The sequence below is a fragment of the Trachinotus anak genome, unplaced genomic scaffold (genome assembly GCF_046630095.1).
Source record: "Trachinotus anak isolate AG129_WGS33_773 ecotype Australia unplaced genomic scaffold, CSIRO_AGI_Tana_v1 ptg000011l, whole genome shotgun sequence".
Lineage (NCBI taxonomy): Eukaryota > Metazoa > Chordata > Actinopteri > Carangiformes > Carangidae > Trachinotus > Trachinotus anak.
In genome coordinates this window covers 4,679,127-4,697,386 of record NW_027273862.1, presented here as the reverse complement: position 1 = coordinate 4,697,386, position 18,260 = coordinate 4,679,127, and the positions used below count along the sequence as shown (strand labels likewise).

General features: G+C 38.8%; 1 protein-coding gene across 3 annotated transcripts in view; it reads right to left on the bottom strand.

Annotated features, from left to right (window-relative positions):
• The window catches only part of cep89 (centrosomal protein 89), a 63,197-nt gene that overhangs the window by 38,440 nt on the left and 6,497 nt on the right, over positions 1–18,260 (bottom strand). For 2 of the 3 annotated variants that reach the window (XM_071488271.1, XM_071488270.1), the window contains exons 5-15: positions 18,177–18,228; positions 16,808–16,915; positions 15,306–15,545; positions 14,372–14,514; positions 12,688–12,771; positions 11,597–11,700; positions 9,661–9,776; positions 9,340–9,520; positions 8,101–8,268; positions 6,300–6,441; positions 2,822–2,911 (exon numbers count right to left, since the gene is read on the bottom strand). In XM_071488271.1, coding sequence (XP_071344372.1) covers positions 2,822–2,911; positions 6,300–6,441; positions 8,101–8,268; positions 9,340–9,520; positions 9,661–9,776; positions 11,597–11,700; positions 12,688–12,771; positions 14,372–14,514; positions 15,306–15,545; positions 16,808–16,915; positions 18,177–18,228 — 1,428 coding nt within the window. The remainder of the gene's footprint in view (positions 1–2,821; positions 2,912–6,299; positions 6,442–8,100; positions 8,269–9,339; positions 9,521–9,660; positions 9,777–11,596; positions 11,701–12,687; positions 12,772–14,371; positions 14,515–15,305; positions 15,546–16,807; positions 16,916–18,176; positions 18,229–18,260) is intronic. The other variant, XM_071488272.1, reaches the window with a different exon arrangement.

Below are 18,260 nucleotides of genomic sequence, written 5' to 3'. Positions count from 1 at the left end.
TCTCAGCTTGAGTGGCAGGTTACATCTAAAAAATCTCTTCTTCTCTCCTACATGAGAAAAGAGAATTAACATATTGGTCCAAATGAATAAATCACCTCTTCCAGGTTTTCTAGGATAATCCACAGACTGTTTCTCTGTTTAAAAATGGCACTAATTAGCACAGTTGACAGTAATTAGTGTAGTTAAGTGTAGTTAATCAAGGATATGCCATGACAGTAAAGAATCCTTGATTCAAATTGCTACCTGTAAGTCATCTCACACTGACGTCAAGCAGCATGGGTCATGCAAACTTGTGATTGGCTATATTTATACAAGCACTCAATGAAATATTCAACATTTTCAGGTGTTTAAAAGGAAAGGGCATGAATTTTAATTACACATGAATAATGTACTCACAATCTGTCCCCTCTTTATAGCACTCACTTAACACACAACGCCTGTCCTTTTAATTGATAATGCAGCAGCATGCATTTCAATCACTGAAGGTTTATAACGATCACATGAAGGATCAAGTGAATTCTATTTAAAAAGAAAGCCACTGCTGGAATTTGGTAGTGCTGTGTTTCATTTGTGTAAACCGTGAGAGAAACCTGGAGATAACAAAAAATAAAAAAATCATTAATTTACATTCCCATCTAAGAATGAGTCACCTGCTAACTGCTGTGAGGATGAGCACCTCATCAAGTTGAGGCTCCCCCATGATCTGCAGTGGAATACAAAAGGGACTGTGCTGTAGAAAATCTGACTGAGGCAGCTAAAATGGTAAGGCAGAACATTTATAACATTTGATGTGATGTCTGAATACAGTCATCAAGCTTTAAAATGGAACATCTGAGAGAAATCTCAGTAATGTGCCCACCATTTTGTAGACTTTTATTGTCATCAGAATAGAGTCTGTTTTAGGGAGATTGACTAAAGGCATATCAGTACCTTATGATGCATGTCTCATTTATTGTGTAGTGGCAGGTCAATCACAGTCAATGGTTTCAAACCTATGTTGAAAACAATCTCTGCATCATATACAGCTCCAGTATAACCTCTACGATACTTTGAAGAATTATAATTCCACTTTTGAGTGTAATCTTACTTAATCTCTTGTTTCTCTGAAGGGGAATAAGGGGGAACCCTAGTGAAGAATAACAGGCGGATGGGAATAATATACTTTGACATGTCTACAGCTCTCCTCTTTGGTCGGATTACCAACAACAGAACTCACATTCACAAAACCACACACCTCTTTCTCTCTGGGCTGTTGCTATAGAGACAGTAATAAAATTGTCAGAAGCACTGAAATGTTTTCCCTGCTATGGCTTGAGTGGCAAGCACTACTAACAGCTGGAACATACAGAGAGCACTGGCCCTAGAGCAAGGCACTAATACTGCCAGACTTATATCATGTTCCTGTTTGGCATGACGAACAAACAAACAGAGGCTGTACCAGTTGGTGCTGCAGCACAACTATAGTGGTAAGTTTCAAACCAAGATGACACTGTAGGTAGATGTAGAAAAGGTTGCCATGGTGACTCCCTGGAATAAGCTCCATTTTATTTGTGTGGAAAGGGGTAGAATCCATGCAGTTTTTGTCACAGAATAGATGAGGAGAAAAAAACGGGGCTGTCTTCCTCACTACAATTAGCTAGGACCATACTTGTGTCTCATACAGCATTTACCCCTTAGTAAAAAACACAAAAAAACCCACATCCATGTACAATGACCTTCATCAGAAGTGAGAAATCTCTGAATGAATAAATTATTGCTACAACTGGCTATCTGCATCATACTACTCATTAAGTGTACATATACAGAGCTCCCCATTCTCCCCAGTTTACCTAATTGCCTGCCTGACACTGAGCCTTCTGTTTATGATCTGAGCAAGGGAGCTTGTGCCTGCCCATTGCCAACTATTAGCCTGCTTGACTACATGTCAAATCATTTACAGGTTTCAGTTCTGTGTATATATATGTCACATATAGTCTATAAATTAAGAGTAAATAGGTACATTTGCAGCTGGAAAAATAGTAGTGAATGGCAGTTTATAGCACCAGTACCAGTTAGCAGCAGGAGTAGAACATAGCAACAGAAAGTAATAAGCAGCAGAAATAAAGTATATATAAAGAAATAATGTGTGACTGCCTGTAAGGCCCTGTGCAGTACCACATGTTAGAATAAACTCCATAACTAACAGCAGCAGCAGTGTCACAAGAATACTCTGAGATCAGTGGATCAAAGTCAAAGGGACCACATCACATAGTGCCACTGCTGTTGTTGCTGATCATTATATCTTTATGGTGATGTTTTCTTTACATTTAACCTACTGACTGCGTGTAGTGTGATTCTGTGCTCTATTAAAGATTGGAAAGTCAAGTCCTGAGAGACCCAATACGCTCAGCTCAAGGGATGGCAATCTGAGAGTCACAACTGTGGTGAGGGCTGATAACATGGTTTATCAAGTGCAGTGAAGTGGCCTGATCAATAGGAAGTGGAGTGGAGGGTTTTCCTGGGCAAAATGAAGTTTGGGTTTATACACCAGCTGAACCAAGCTGGCCTGGCATCAGGGGCTATGGTTGAATTAACTTGCATGCTACTTAACAGCGTAGTTTCACAGAAATATTAGGAACTTCTCCAGTTTTTGATTAAACAGATCTGGTTGGTTAATTCCCTAATCCTCTATGCAGGTCCTGAAAGTTGAAGCAAATGCACTGTAAAGACAGTGATCAAGGTTTACCTTTTCTAAAATGCTGATACATAATAGTCATGATAAAACGGGCCTTTTAAAGGAGTTGATCTAGTGAGAAAATGATGTTTGAATATAGGAACTTACTTTGACTTCTTCCTGTAGTTTTCCAAATCGTACAGTGCCATTCAGAATCCTGCTGGTGAATCCCTGCTTTTCCTGCTGAAGAACTGAAGCCTGGAGATGTAGAGAGGGAAGATGGGAGGTTACTAATCTAAGAGTGGAACACAGAGGGGTGTGGGTGCACAATTGGATGAAGGAAAGTGGAAATATGGATTATGGGAGAGATAGGTAAAAGAAAAGACGAAGCCTGTTGAAACTTGCAGTAGCCCTGTGTGAAGCTCAAACACTGCCACAAACTGCCTGCTTTCCGTTTCAATCAAGCTGAACTTGCCGTTCAAAAGACCCTTTTCTTTATCCAATACTGCTCCGGAAGCTTTGTTTCTGCTGGCATTCACTATGTTACTGCTGCGTTGCTTCCTGATTTCCCAAACTAGGGGGGCGGGTTGAAGGTCATAATCACTGAATGTGCATGCGTTAATCACGCGTCAAATAAATTAGTGGCGTTAAAAGGAATTTGTGTTAACTCGTTATTATCACGTTAACTTTGACAGCCCTAAAAGAAACATTTGTATTTGTGCTCCAAAGGTGAAAATCAGCAAACTGTCGAGGATATTAACATAAATACTGCTGTCCTGGGGGTCAGCTACAATTCAAATTCAACTGATGTGCCTGTCTTTAAATCTGGACATAGAAACAGCTCTGCTGCTCATCTAATGTGCTCTAGCCACAATGCAGCAAATAAACAATAATAACAGCTTAACACACCCACACACATTATTGTGGTCACCTTGCCCCCATCCAGACAAAATTGCTTCTTGTTAGCTTTAGACCTGCTGGCTCTAATATAGTGTCAGTCTGACCTTCTACAAGCTCTTGCTTATCCTCTAAACAGATATGGCAATGTCGCTGCATCCATTAACATTTACCAGAAAAACTTTCTCCAGTCTTCTGCCAGACATGCAGCACACTGAGCTGAGTACATACTGCAGTACCTTCTCTTACTTCTGTTTGTTTCCGATAAGGTTTAGTTTTTGATTTAACAAGCTGTATATTGGGGCTTTGATTGAATCAAATCAAGCCTAATGTTGTATAAACTGTGAAGGTGTATGGTTCACAGGAGCATCAGTCGACTGGCTAACATGACAATGTACAATTATAGTCAATGTTGTCATTCCAGACAGGTATCAAGCCTCTGGGAGAACAAAAGGTGTTATTCACTGAATGCTAACAGTCTTCTGTTAATCAATACAATGTTCCACAACCACAGCAAGAACAATACATTTTCTATGAGCATCAGTTTTCTATGGTTTCATTCTGATGTGGCTTTTTTTGCTGAAAACAGATCAAATCATTAAAAAATGTACAAATAACAGAATCTAAAATACTATTATGTGTGATCTCCTTTGTTCTCATCATTCTTTTCTCTCTCAACAAATAAAGTAAAACTCTAAACTGATTATGAGCTTTGACCAAACTGATGCCTTGGTCAAGTAAAAATGATTTATTTTCTGTTGACTGTCACCTCGTTTTATTTTTCTGCCGCTGTAAGATGAGTGTCTGTCAGCAGCCTGCAGAAAAATCTAGTTTACTAAACTAACCAACATAGGAGTTTATTAATTCACTTTTCTGGAGTGAGTGCACTGCCTTCTCAAAAAGTATGTGGCATGGAGTTGGCGCTTGAAATATTCCACTAGTCAGGGCCAGAATTATCAACACGAATAGTCTCATTCAATGTGCACTCCTGGTGTATGTGCACTAAGGCAGCAGCTCATTACTGCCTGCCAGGTGCATTCTGCAAGCGAAGGAGAGCTCAACATAGACACAGTTCAGTGCTGGGATTCTCAGAGATTACCAGCTCTGAAAAGAGATGTCATTCTGCTCGATTCCAAAACATTTACAACCCTTCATATCTAACCTATAAAATTATAATATATAATAATAGAGATTCATCTATACCTCTCCTCTACCCACTTATCCTGGATAAATCGGTGGAATCAGAGAGAGAGATAGAGAGATAGAGAGAGAGAGAGAGAGACACAGACAGAGAGAGTTTAGTGGGATAGAGCAGCAGGTCCAACAGAGGTTCAGACTGGATGAGGTGGAAGGGCAAATATGATGTCTCACTCACTGACATCCTGAGAAAAATGCAGCCAAATGTAAACTGTGAGCGTTTTCTCAATACAGAGCTATTGCTAAGTGCAGTAATTTCCATCTACTAGAATATCAAGTCTCTATCCTCTCTTTGTTTGTATTAATTTGTAATCTTGGGTCACAGTTTCTTTCATTTTGAAGTTATTTTTTATTCATTTACTTATTTATATATTATAATATATTATATAATAAACTAAGTCTCTCACTCAATGTAAGTCAGTCTATGTCTGTTGTCACTGAGTTTACTGCAGACTAGAGATGAACTTTTCACTGCTCCCACCACAGCCTTTCCTATTACACTTGCTCTTCAGGTGTGAGAATTTCCATAAACAGATGAAACAAATCTAGTTAACGATAGCTCAGTTCATTCAAGTGTCCCAGTAAGCCATGACAGTCAGCCAGAATGTAAACCATGAAACTAATCTAAAAGGAATCCAGTTGTTTCTAATTAGACCTCTGCTTCTCCTGCTATGATAAGTGTATTGCTGGCACCTCAGTATACACAGTGGAATGCTTTATCAGTCACATTTATCATATTTACACTGTCGTCCCTGCGTATTACTGCTGACATGAAGAGTGCTCCTCAGGTGGCAGGGAAACTATTTAATACACCATTTAATAAATGAAAATAAAAGGTTTCAAAAATCTGCCCTCTGAATTTTTTTTGGTCTATGTGGATCTGTTAGCTTAGTATATATAGAGTGCAGTGTTATGGTTATCAGGCATTTCCCAGATTGTCTGTGTTGCCTTGTTGCTGCAGCATTTCAGTGATTCCTGAGTGTCAGTTTGTGCTCTGGGTGCCTGCCAGCTCTGCTGTGGTTGATTCTATAATCCTACCTGCCTGCACATTGGTTAAATGCCTAGCAAATGACTGAGTACGCTGCTTTCAAAGCAAACCCTCTTGATTTTTGGTGTCTGTATTTTCATCTAATCGTATGTTGCCAACTGCTGACACTTCTAGTGACAGCCTAAAGGTTAAATAAACACCACAGTTCCAAAAACAACTGTCTTTCTGTCTTTTTGACTGTGGAGTAAGAAAAAAAAAGATTTTGAATCAATGGAAAGCTCAGGTAAATTAATTCCTCTAATTTGCACAGTAGAAATGATCTGTGTGTTGGTGTGTGTGTCAAGTTGAATGTGATTATAGTGTGGATTTCAATACATGACATTATAGTCTAACGAACTAGGTTTTGACACTCCAGAGTCAGTAGTGTTAGTACCAGCATATGTAATACCCTGCTCTTTTGTCAGGGGTATAACAAGTACCTGTGTGTACATACCTGATCTCACTAGGCCCAGGATGTATTAATAATACAAAATTATTCTACAGTATCAGTAGCATCAGTAGTACCATGTGTAATAGTTGGTCTCTCTCCTTGGAAATGTGCTCCGCCACAGAAATGACAGCCCCCAGGTAATGCCGAATCTTTTCCTCCTTCAACATACACTCTTCTTTCTGCCGCTTCAATACACTCATCTTCCTCTCAGCCTTCCTGGAAGATGTAGAGACAGGAACGAAGAAGGGAATAGGCAAAAGAGAATTAAAGCGAATGATGGAGAAAAAGATGGTGAGAAAGAAAAACAATGGGATGGAAAGGGAAAGAAGGACAGCAAAATGTAGGAAGATAAATATAGTGGAGAAGGGAGGAGATTTAGGACAAATGTAGGACAGAAAAATGCAACAGGGGTTAAAGGCAGGGAACATAGCAGATAAAGGCATAGGGAAAGGGACAGAAAAGAGAAACTAAGAGTTAACAGGATAATATCTTGAGACCCTGTCAGCTTGATGCAGGGAGGGTGAAAACACTGTTGGTTAATCAAACACCTCCTGACAATCTTCACACTTCAGAATGAGAAAGTCAACATTAATGTGAGCTTGCCTACAGGGAGCAGAGGAAGGTCCCAGAGACCAGAGCAGGTTTTAGATCTGCTGTGATCCACAACACAATATAAATGATGCACTGGAGGAAAATAACCTAATCTGAACTATAGTATTTATAATGCTGTTCCAAACTCCTGGTTATGTCTGTGCAGTGTTTTAAATAACATCACCCTTGTGCGGTAAGACTTTCATGACCATTTTTATTTTACTTTTTGGAGTGAGAATATTCATTTAAACACAGGATAAAACGCTGGAGAGTGGTGATGATCCCATCTTTGAAAAAATGGTTCTGAGCATGGCTTCAGTCATCAAATCTCACTTCAGGTTAAACTCAGTGAGCTAATCAGTGGCTTCAAAGCTATTTAATTTGATTTAGTTGTTGGCCATTTGATTTAAGGAGGCATCAATGTTTTTTCCTGTTTAAATTGATCAGATTTTCCATATCACACCTTAATTCAAATTATCAGGGGCACTACACAAATACATTTTAAATCATGCCAAATAATATGAGCTTGAGCAGTGGTAATAGTCGTAATAATGACAGTGGCAGTTCACGCTTAACCTTCATTTTTTCAGGGGGAGTTCACTGAGAGCCATGTTCTCTTTTTCAGATAAGTCCTGATCACACAGTTGTATAAACTCACACCTGGAACCTCACCAGTACAACCACAGACTGAGCTCTTGGCCACTCAGCAGCTCCACTGGGGCAGTTAGGGGTTAAAGGCCTTGCTCATGGGCACCACAGCGGTGGTAATGATGGGGGAGGAAGCACTGCTCTTTTACTTTCCCTGCCCACATTTGTCCCGCCTGTCCAGGGATTAAACTGGTGACCTTCCAGTCACTTTCCCACCCCAAATTTATCCCGACAAACCAAGTCAAACACAACACAACACACACAAACACGCACACACATGTACATGTATTTGGAGAAGGACATTTTGTATAGTCCAATCTTCTGACAAGAACTGTGTGGTAATGTAATGTTGAGCAAGCTGCTCCATCTGTCTGTTGTACTCATTACCTGCTAAGCTTTACAAAGTCACTGCTTCATCTCCTTAATCATTTTTGGTCTTGGACTATAAACTAATTTGCTTTGACTCTAGTGTCCAAAATCCAGTTAGGGTGTAAATCCAAATATATTTGACCTTGTGATGACTCAATACAGCAAATACATGTATAAGAGGCAAATCCATTAAGGAACAGTGTGGCATGCACCAGGATCCATGTGTTAGATGCAGACAGCAGACAAAGAACATTGAATGTTTAGTACCTGTTGGCTTGTCTGATGAGCTCAAGCTCAGCCTCCATTCTCTTTATATCAGCAGTCAGATTGGCTTTGTCCAGAGCCAGACTCCTGTTCTCTTCCTGCAACCTGGACACTGTAAGAAGCAGCTGGTCCCTTTCACTCTTGTTCCTTTTCTCCTGCTGCTCCAGCTGCCTGAGAGCCAAGAGCAGACTTTATAGCACATTATAACACAACACCTGGTACTTGATCAGCGTTTCCCTAAGGTGACAGTTTTGGGGGGACAGGTGGTGGCAGGGTGGGAGAGGGCGGGGAGGCAGCTTGAGTGGCATGTTCCAGCAGTAGAGGAGGCAGCAGTGTCCGCACGACTGCAGTCATAAGACTGCATTTCTAGGACCATCTACTATGTATCAGAAACCCAATTTGTCCAACGCTCACTAGCGCTTCCCCGAACCAACTCACTAGGTGGTCCTGTCATGAAAAATTATGGTCCTAGAAATGCAGTCCTTGGACAACTGTCCTGAAACTGCAGCAACTAGCATCCTTGCCACTGTCGCCAGATTTTATGCATTTGACAAACACTGATATTTTTGGCCGACTTTCAGACATTCAGGACTTTCAGCCCTCTCCTCTGCTCTGCTGTGCACTGTGTACATGACAGGAAGACACAGTAGAGACTCTCACATTGAGCTGAAATTAAGCTAGCGCACATAAATTAGGTAAATAACATCAATAAAATATTTTGTTTTTTTAAATTAAAACATGTCTCATGTCACTATATAATGTACCAGTATACTAACTAATGCTAACTGGCTTCCTTATTGTACTAATTGGATTTGTGTAAGTCAATCTGGCTTTCTTTCCCTCCTTCGTCAAACCTAACTAAAACACTTAAAGCTATGATTCTGCGATACCATATCAATTTATTCATGCATCTCTGTTGCCATTAAAAATACAAATCTTCAGGTGCTAGTCGTTTGTTCTGAACTAAAACTAAGCTGAGGTGAACTCTTGGCAGTGAGGAGCTCTGGCATCTGGCATTTCTGGATGAGAATATGGAGTGAAAATCGATCACCATTTCCTTACATACAGCAAGGGAAAATGTGTATTACTAAAATAAAAACTGTTCAGTGTTTGTTTTCAGTTCTTCATATTCTTGGTTCAACAAAAGAGAAAGAAGAACTGGAGCTCAGGAGGAGAACAGTTGTTAATACTGACTCTTTCACATTTTAGATAAAGAAATATTTAGAGACATTGTTGCATTACCCTCTGAGTTTGCCAGCAATGTTGCAGTGTTCATCCCAGGTGACAGCATCTTTCAGGTGGGCCTGCAGTACTTGTACCTCCCTTACATTTTTCTGCATCTCCCTCCTGCTCTGTTCCAGGTCCTCCTGCAACTGCTGATTTTCTGCCTCTAACAACAGCAGTTGCTTAGACACCTTGGATACTACAGAGCGAGGTAGGAGAGGAGAAGGAACACTGAGTGTCAACAGTCTAAATGAAAACAGAGCAGATCAGAGAAAGGAACCTGCCCCTACGAAGAATTTATTTATTTTTTATATTTAAGTTATTCACTGTAACCCGTACCTTCAGAGTGGTGTTTACTGTGGCTGGCCTTGGCCTTAACATGCTGAGCTTCGAGTTTATCAATCAAAACCTGGTTCTCCTTCAAAACCAGAATGGCCTGCTGCTGTAGTTGATGACTGCAGAGAGAAAGAGAGAGGGAGAGAGAGAGATTATGGCTATACTTTGTCAGAAAGAGCACAAATCTGCTTCAGTAATAATATGAATACAGCAGTTACACATTATCAGACAAAAACACAGTTTTAATTTTTACTGAAGGTTATATGTTTTTGAAAAGGGCAGCACTTTTACTTTAAAAGCCACTGTCTAAATTTACATAAGGACAAATGGATATCAATTTATTAACTTTTTACAAGACATAATTAGCATCATGACTGCTCTTGCTGCTGCTACAGGTAATCAGTATCAGAGTCAGTTTGTGTTTTACTAGCACTTCAATCAGCACTTAAATTAAACTCTATCCAGTTTATCTTGAAACCATTCAAGGTTTGTTGAGAATGATCTCTCAAAGAAAAGATCTTACATGCCTTTTGTAATCCTTTAAAGATAAAATAAGTCACTATCATTCAGTAAAGTATCTTTTTCCATTTATTGGTACTATGTGTTGCATTTATATTGATCCTTGTAACTGGCAATAATACTTTTCCTTTTTTTGTATCAATTTTTAAAAATAATTGTATTACGTACACAATTCTAAGTTAAAAGTAATTTTCTGTTTATTAGTGCTACAGGAAGCTAAAGTATGTGTATGCTGTGGTTTATTCAGCATCATAACCACTGTATATGTGGTATTTTTTGGACACTGGAACAAAGCTATTTATATATTTACAATGAAATATATAATTGTCTATCTGTACTAGATTGAATGTAATGCCTTCTTTATCCTCATGACTAGTTTTGTACACATTAGTGCACTGAAGTACCATCAGTGATCTCTGAGTGAAATCAGGGAAAGCAGTAGCATTTTACTAAGCAAACTGCAAAATTCTTGAAAAACAAAGGATTTTCCATCAACCTGTCAATGTGTGTAACGAACAACAAGATAGAAATGGTGACAGGTGAATAAGCGCTGGTCTGTTTTCTATGCAAACTGAAATACTGTGGACAAGTCTTAACACTTTGTCTTACATGTGAGGACACAGCTCAATAAGAGGTATTACAGTGTACAGTAAGAAAAGTATTTCATTTGAAATCTGTTTCAACCTGCAGTTCCTTTTGCTCTTATAATCATCTATGAATGGAGTGATAGGTTGCTCTTAAATGTCTGACTTTGCTTCAAGTGTTGGTGTTGTTTTCATCATGAACACTGGATAGTAAAAAAGTATATTCAGTGATCTGCCTAGTAAATTGGTCTTTATAAGAGCACTTGTCAAACACACTAAATGCAAACGTGTGCAAATTTATTATGTAACAATACACATGAGTACTACTCCAGAACTTTCATTGTTCTTGAGTTGATACAGCTACAGTAGACAATTTAAAATAGATTAAAATGTCTCAAACTGCAGCTGTTTCATTTAAAGTCAAAGTAATTATCTGACTCACCAGAGCTACTTACAATGACAAGATACTGTAAGTTTGTAGGTGTCAGCATTATTATAAGCCACAGTGATCATGAAAGAAAGAGCAGTGAAGAGGAAGATACAGGAGCACAGAGGAAAATGTAAAGGTTTTACTACTTTTATTTTATTATTTATTATTTATTATTTCACATATTATTATTATTTCACCATATACTGTAAACTTCAGTAACAGAGCCAAAGTCAGGCAAGCGCTGGTGCAGAAGAGAAAAGAGGGGGTATTTCCACTTGTCAACCAAGTGCTGACAGTGTGCGCACACACACACACACACACACACACACACACACACACACACACACACACACACAGAGAGAGAGAGACACACACACACACACACAGAGAATAGATTTCTTCCTACCAGTCCTCCTGGCTGACCCCGCTGACCTTTGAAATTTCACCATGGAGTCTCTCATTTTCTTTGATCACTTCTTCTACATGAACACGCAGCCTCTTCACCTCTTCCTGTTACAATAGACAAAGACACATAAAGACCTCTGATTTCAAGGATGCAAGATAAGACCTTTTAATCTGGAGAGTGAAAAACAAAACCACAAAAAGAAATCTTCTACTACTCTACTACCACCCCTCTGCGACCATTAGGGATCCTCCTAATGAGATGCTATCCTTGACTGTGACTACAGCTTGGTACACCTGTGTTCTGTTGGTGCTTTTATTGTTACCGTCATACACATAAACCTGCAAAGTATAATCTCATTGGCAACTTAATTATCCAGTGTGTGAAAGTCTTTTTTCCCTGGAGACTGTCATTGAATGTTTTTTTTATTTTTATTTGTCTGATATCAACAAAAGAAGGCTGAAAATGTTTTTTTTTTTTTTTTAAGGATCTCTAATTTATTCACCATCCAATATGTTCTTCTTTTCATTTTCTTTTGACAGTTGAAATAACCTATTATTATCAAGCCAAGAGAGAGCTTGTGCTTGTGGATGGAGAAAAACTCAATTTCAGTTCCACCTCACCATATACAGTAACAGCCTTAAAACAAATATTAAAACAGGTAGCCATTGTTTATCTCTAAAATATAGATATAGTTTAAGTTATGCACATCCTCAACACAATTTAAGTAGTTTCTACCATTTCTACCATTTTCTTCAACAGAAAAATGTTACCAATGGAAAAAACATGCCTGCTTTGGGTTTGCAATTACTGTCTGTATGCCTGCATGTTTACCTCACTTCCCAGACTCTGACTGTGTTAAATAGCAACCTTCAGAAATATACCAACACCTTAACAAATAATCCGTCATGCTCACCACCAGGTTCATTACAGGCATTAACCCCATTGGCAGCACATTACATGTTGATTAGCTTTTTGCAGCTCTGATAACACAGCCCACGTGACATTGTCATGAAAGTTGACATGACAGCTGATTGTGGGGATAATAATTAGAAACTCACACAAACTCACACAATGAGTCATAAACACTTCACCTCTGTGGTTTGCAGAAGTGCATCTTTCTCCTTTATCCTGTCTTCGTAGGCCAACAGTAGGGGAGATAAATACTTCGTGTCAAGCTACAAAAAAGGACAAACAGAAATTATCCAAATTAGCCACAGTATCAGAGCCATACATTTATTTCCATATAGGGCTTACTCAAGGGAATAAAATCACTTTCCACCTCACTAGTCACAGTGGTTGGTGAATCTGAACCATACCAAATGCAAATGGACGTTAATTTCCTTATTTATTCAGCAGGGTTCCAGTCATTGTGGACGAATAGTGAACAACCTGGCATTTTGATTTGGTCATTTGAGTGATAAAGCTTACTTTCTTTCTATCTCGTGCAGTGTTTTAGTGGATCTGATAGAGATAGAGATAGATAAGACTGGCCACATTAATCTGCTGGCCTTTAAATTATCATCCAGCCATATAAAAAAAAAAATAGTTGCCTATTAAACTAGTCAGCCATGTTGAACACACTGATTAGCAAAATTGGATTATTAACACGGTTAGATTACTGTCCTGCTATTCTACAGGTATATAGATACTAACCAGCCAGGAAGGAGGAGACCTGGAAAAGTCAGATTAATACAGTATACTGTATGTCAACTGTAAATGTTCTTTCACAAGGCCAAAATAAATATATAGAATATGTTGATAGAACCAGAGGGTTGTAGTCTATATGACAAAAGCATATCTTAAACCATTGAAGTCACTGAAGAAGGAAAAGTTTTAAATTTTGCTGTTTCTTCTAACATTTTCTATAGCAAAGAAAATTACAGTTTTATAGTTTAATAACAACTGGACAAAAGGGGAATCAAAAGTAAATGACCATGTTTATGTGACCAATGGAAAGAGACAATTTTAACTGATTGAACCTATTCACTTTTCTCCTTTCTTTTATTACTGCATGATTCTGCTCTTTCCTTTATCTTATCCTTTCACCAGCTACACTTCAGCTGCCCATAATGAGGGCTAGCAGAGACATGCAGCCAGAGAGGAAACTGGTAACGATGAGAGCAGGAGATCCCCTGGTGTGAAGACACAGTGTGCAGAAGCCATGATTAACCCACACAATAGCCCAGAATGGACAGAGAGCCACAGACAGAAACAAGAAACCCCTTTAGTCCAACAAATCAGATGGATGGACGGACAAAATAAAAACCTTGTGCTCAGCAGGACTCTGGTTCAAAGGCAGATTTCCATCGAATAGGTTTGGTTGCAAAGAAATGTTTTTTAATGTTAAAGCTAACAAGGGAGATGATAAAAGGATTACATTAAAAGACAAAACAGACTAAAATTTCTTATGGTGGTGAACAGAGAAGAAGAGGTGAGTACAGTACAATTCATACACTTGGTTTAATTTAAGTCTGGCAACTTGAACTGACTGATAAGTGGAAATCTTCTCAGGGTCATTCCCTGTCAGTCGGGGCTCTTCCACAGATAGATTGGCAATTTAAGTCCTCTACCAAAACTCTCTTGATCCAGGCATAAGCTATTCACAGTTCCATGTGGGCTACAACCAGGTTTAAGGAGGACAGATTCAGGAACTGTCACTTTATAAATTTGATTTTTTTTTGTGTGTTTCTTCAAAACATGCTGGTTATATTCTGTATCATATATAAAATGAGGTACCACTCAGAAGCAGAGGGATCATCTTGTAGCTTGTTTTACCTCCTGTTTGGACAGGGGTCTGAAGCGGGTTTGGTAGCGGCTCAGCTCCACATTCAGACGGTGAACTGTCAATTTGAGGGCATCATTTTCATCCACCAGTTCCTGAGCATGTTGTCTCAAATTCTGTAGTTCTGCCTGACTGCCTGGAAGCACAGTGCGTCACAGGTTATAATATTTTTAAGACATGAAATAATGATCCTATTCATAGTACCATGATACTTACTAGAACAATTAATAAATCTCAAAATATTATAATACATCACAAACAAGACATGTCACAGTCAAGAGCTTAGAGTCTTTACAATATGCCACACAGGCCATACTCATTATTATAGTTTTAGGAGGAAAGAACAGAGAGAACTAGTGAAATCTAATCTTAAAAGGACTACAGTATATGGCAGGACAGCTTAGTTAGACACTCCATAGTCTGCTGGCTGACAATGAACCTCAACCTGAGGGAGGAAAACAGGATTTCTCCCTTAGGGCATAATAAAGAGTACATAATCAATGTGTCACTAGCAGAGTCTGGAGGTAGAACTCCAGTACTTTTCCATACTGCTTGCTCCTACTCACCGGGAGGTCAGAGTCACTAACCACCAACCCAGCCTGCTGCCCATTAATACTGCCAATTTTCCATATTCCTTACAACTCTTTTTGATTTTCTTCACTTTCATGTTTCTTTTCATTGTTCCCCCTCTTCTTCTCATCATGCTGAGGAGGTGCTGTGGGGATTGAGAGTCAGAGTCATATCTACTGACAGTACAATCTCCACCTCCCTCCTTTCACCCTTGCACATGTATCTGTCTGCTGTGGCACTGCTTCATTCCCCCTTTCTTTCTCATGTTTCTTCATCCCTTTTCATCTCTGACTGCTTTCTACACTGTTGATTCTCTTTCTGTCTCTCTGTATATCTACAGTGGCTCCTTCACTCTACTTGCGGATGACCTCAAGTTTGAGGAGGCTTGGCTGTGACTGATCTCCTGTTCCAGGCGCTGCAGTCTCTCCTTCAATAGCTTTTGTTCACCTGCAGTTCTTGTTTTCTTTGACATGGCCGGTAATACCTTCCTCTGCACCTCACTGTATGCCTTACTGGGCCCTGGTGATGGCTGGGCAGGGTGGTGTTTTGGGTTTTTTGCTTGGCTGGGGGTGTCAGTCGTTAGGATGGGTAGCACAGCTGAAATATGAAAGGTAAACACTTAATGGAAGTACATTGAATAATAGGTGGAAATGTACTGTATTCATAACTGTAACATAAACAAAACAGTCAAAGGATTGCTTATGGGAATACTTTTGAATATAAAGCAATCATCTCATATATCTATTACTCCAACAAAGAAATTTCTGTGTTAAGTCAATTTCCTGAAATATTATATATCAAATAAAGCATAATAATTTGATTGTCACTTTGAGAATCTCTTGGACTATACCCTGTGACTAAAAAAAACAACTGTATTACATTAAATTAGCTATACAGTAATAACCATGCCAATAAAGGGGGATGATGTAATAGTGTGGTATGGTGTTGCTGCCTTTTGTCAAAGTAAGAAAGAAAACACAGATATAAATGCAGAAATCCAAACGAGAATAAAGTGGAAGGAAGAGAGAAATAAGGAAAAGATGAGAGATCAACAGTTTGCTCCATATACTGTTAGCAGGTAGCATGGTGCAATTCTCCTTTCTCAGTTGAGGTGTGAAATCCTGTAGTGTGTAAACTCAGAGGAACTCAGGTATATTACATTTCACCTTAAATGTTGCTGAAGCCCTTCTCATTTGGGGATTTAAACTTAAAAACAGTATGCTACGTAGATACATGCTCACTACTACAGTAAGTACAACTGAATATACCTTTCCTATACTTTGTGTTGCTATATACCATCAGTTGGCACAAAGATTGATGTCATGAACACATGTCAAACAGTAATGTACAACAGATAAAGTCTGCAATTCCCATTAGAAAATACTGGCCTGTCATGACATCTTCAGCACATACAGAGAGAGAGCAGCACAACCTGTCAGCAGTATGCGGTGACGAGTAGTGCAACCAGTTAACAGTGGCATGAGGCAGGTGGCTGAATTGTTTTTGATCTAAACACAATCTGGAGCAAGTCTTGGTTTGTTTTTGTTTTTTACTGAAATACTGTAAATAGAAAGCTGGCTTATCGCTTTTACTGACTTTAGATTGCACAAAATTTTGTATACTGTTAAACTGTAAATTCACTGACAGTGTCCACAGTGAGTGCACTGGTGAGATCGAGGTCTGCAACTGTCTATGTAGGATACATTACAGCATGAGGAAGGGAGGGACAAATGTTCAAAGGATCTCTTTCTCTTTAAAAGTTCAATACAGAGAGAGGGGACTTCACAAAATCAAGTTATTATTTATCAAGAAGCCAGAATTATAGGAAAACAGAGGGCAACTTTTGGGTCTTCACCTACATGGTACACTGTCTTTCTGACTGCCAAAGCTTTTCCTCACAGAGGCTTTCTTCTTAGAGGAATCACAGCTGGCCTCAGGAGACTGGACACTGGTTGCCTCAGTGAAATCTGTCAGATAAGAACAAAAGACCATTATCATGGTAAATAAAACTGCAGAAGATGTGTTGGGTACTGTGGGCTTAATTATATAACCCAATTTTACCATGAACTGCATATTGTTATATAAAAGTGACTTTCCCCATAGCTGGAATGTATAATAGGCAGCCTGTATGTAGCAGACACACTTTGATTAAGGTAGGAACATTTGAGGGGCACGTAAAATGTTTTAATTTAGCACTGCCAAAAGCCTGAGGGCAGCTCCGCTAATAACAACTATAATGAGGCTTTCCAATTAGCTCTAATGACGTAAAGCTACATTATGGCTATTATGAAACACATGTTGGTTGAATAAGAGCAGTATATTCTTTCTTCAGTAAAGGCAGAGGGGTCATAGTACATGGTGTAGCTGAGCCTGACAGATTTTGTGATATTCCTTTGTACAGGCAAAAATTCTAAAATCAATTTGCACATCTTTCTTTGTATCATCTAAATTGAGATGTGTCAATGTCCATCAGATGGCTTTAATGGAGGTGTACAGTACTATCAAGATTTTATTATTGGTAGGAGGTCCACCTATTCAGAAAGGCTTTGTGTTTCTGAATTTCAAGCACACTAATTTGAAAGTTCTCCATCAATACACCAACGCCATCCACATAAACACTTTAAATAAATGCTGAGTAAAGGGTGTGAATATTTTCTTCAATGTGATATTTCAGTTTTTCCTTTTTATTTTTAATTAATTTGAAAAAATGTCTGAAATTGTGTTTTCACTTTGTCATTATGGGGTATGAGGTAAAAATGTATTTAATTGATTTTAGCATGAGGCTGCAACATAAAATGTGAAACAAGCGAAGGGGTCTGAAGACTTTCTGTGATGGGACAACATCATGTATAAATAAAGATGGTGATACATATACAATTGATTTTGAAGTTTTGATACTATGCTGGCTGTGTGGAGGCTGAGTTCCTACTATCTCTGGATCAGTGCTCAAAACAAACTAACATAAATACGAAATCACAGTATGACCAACAAATATTGTAAAATTCAATAGCCAAATGTGTTAAGAATAAATAAATAAACAGTGCTCTATGGTAAGTTTAAATGGCTTGATATATTACACTATACTCAGCTTTTTGTGGTATTTATAGGTGTTGCTATTTTACCACTGAAAAAAGATTATGAGTTTGTCACTACTGTGTTCACACACTTGTGATTACCTATCTGCATATAACAGTGTCCATTAATCTCTAATCAGTGTGACGCCAGTACCTGGAGAAGGCACTCTTCTGCCAGACATCTGAGTTGGTGGGAGCATTTTGGTCTGGATGACAGACAGACAAAAAATACAGACAA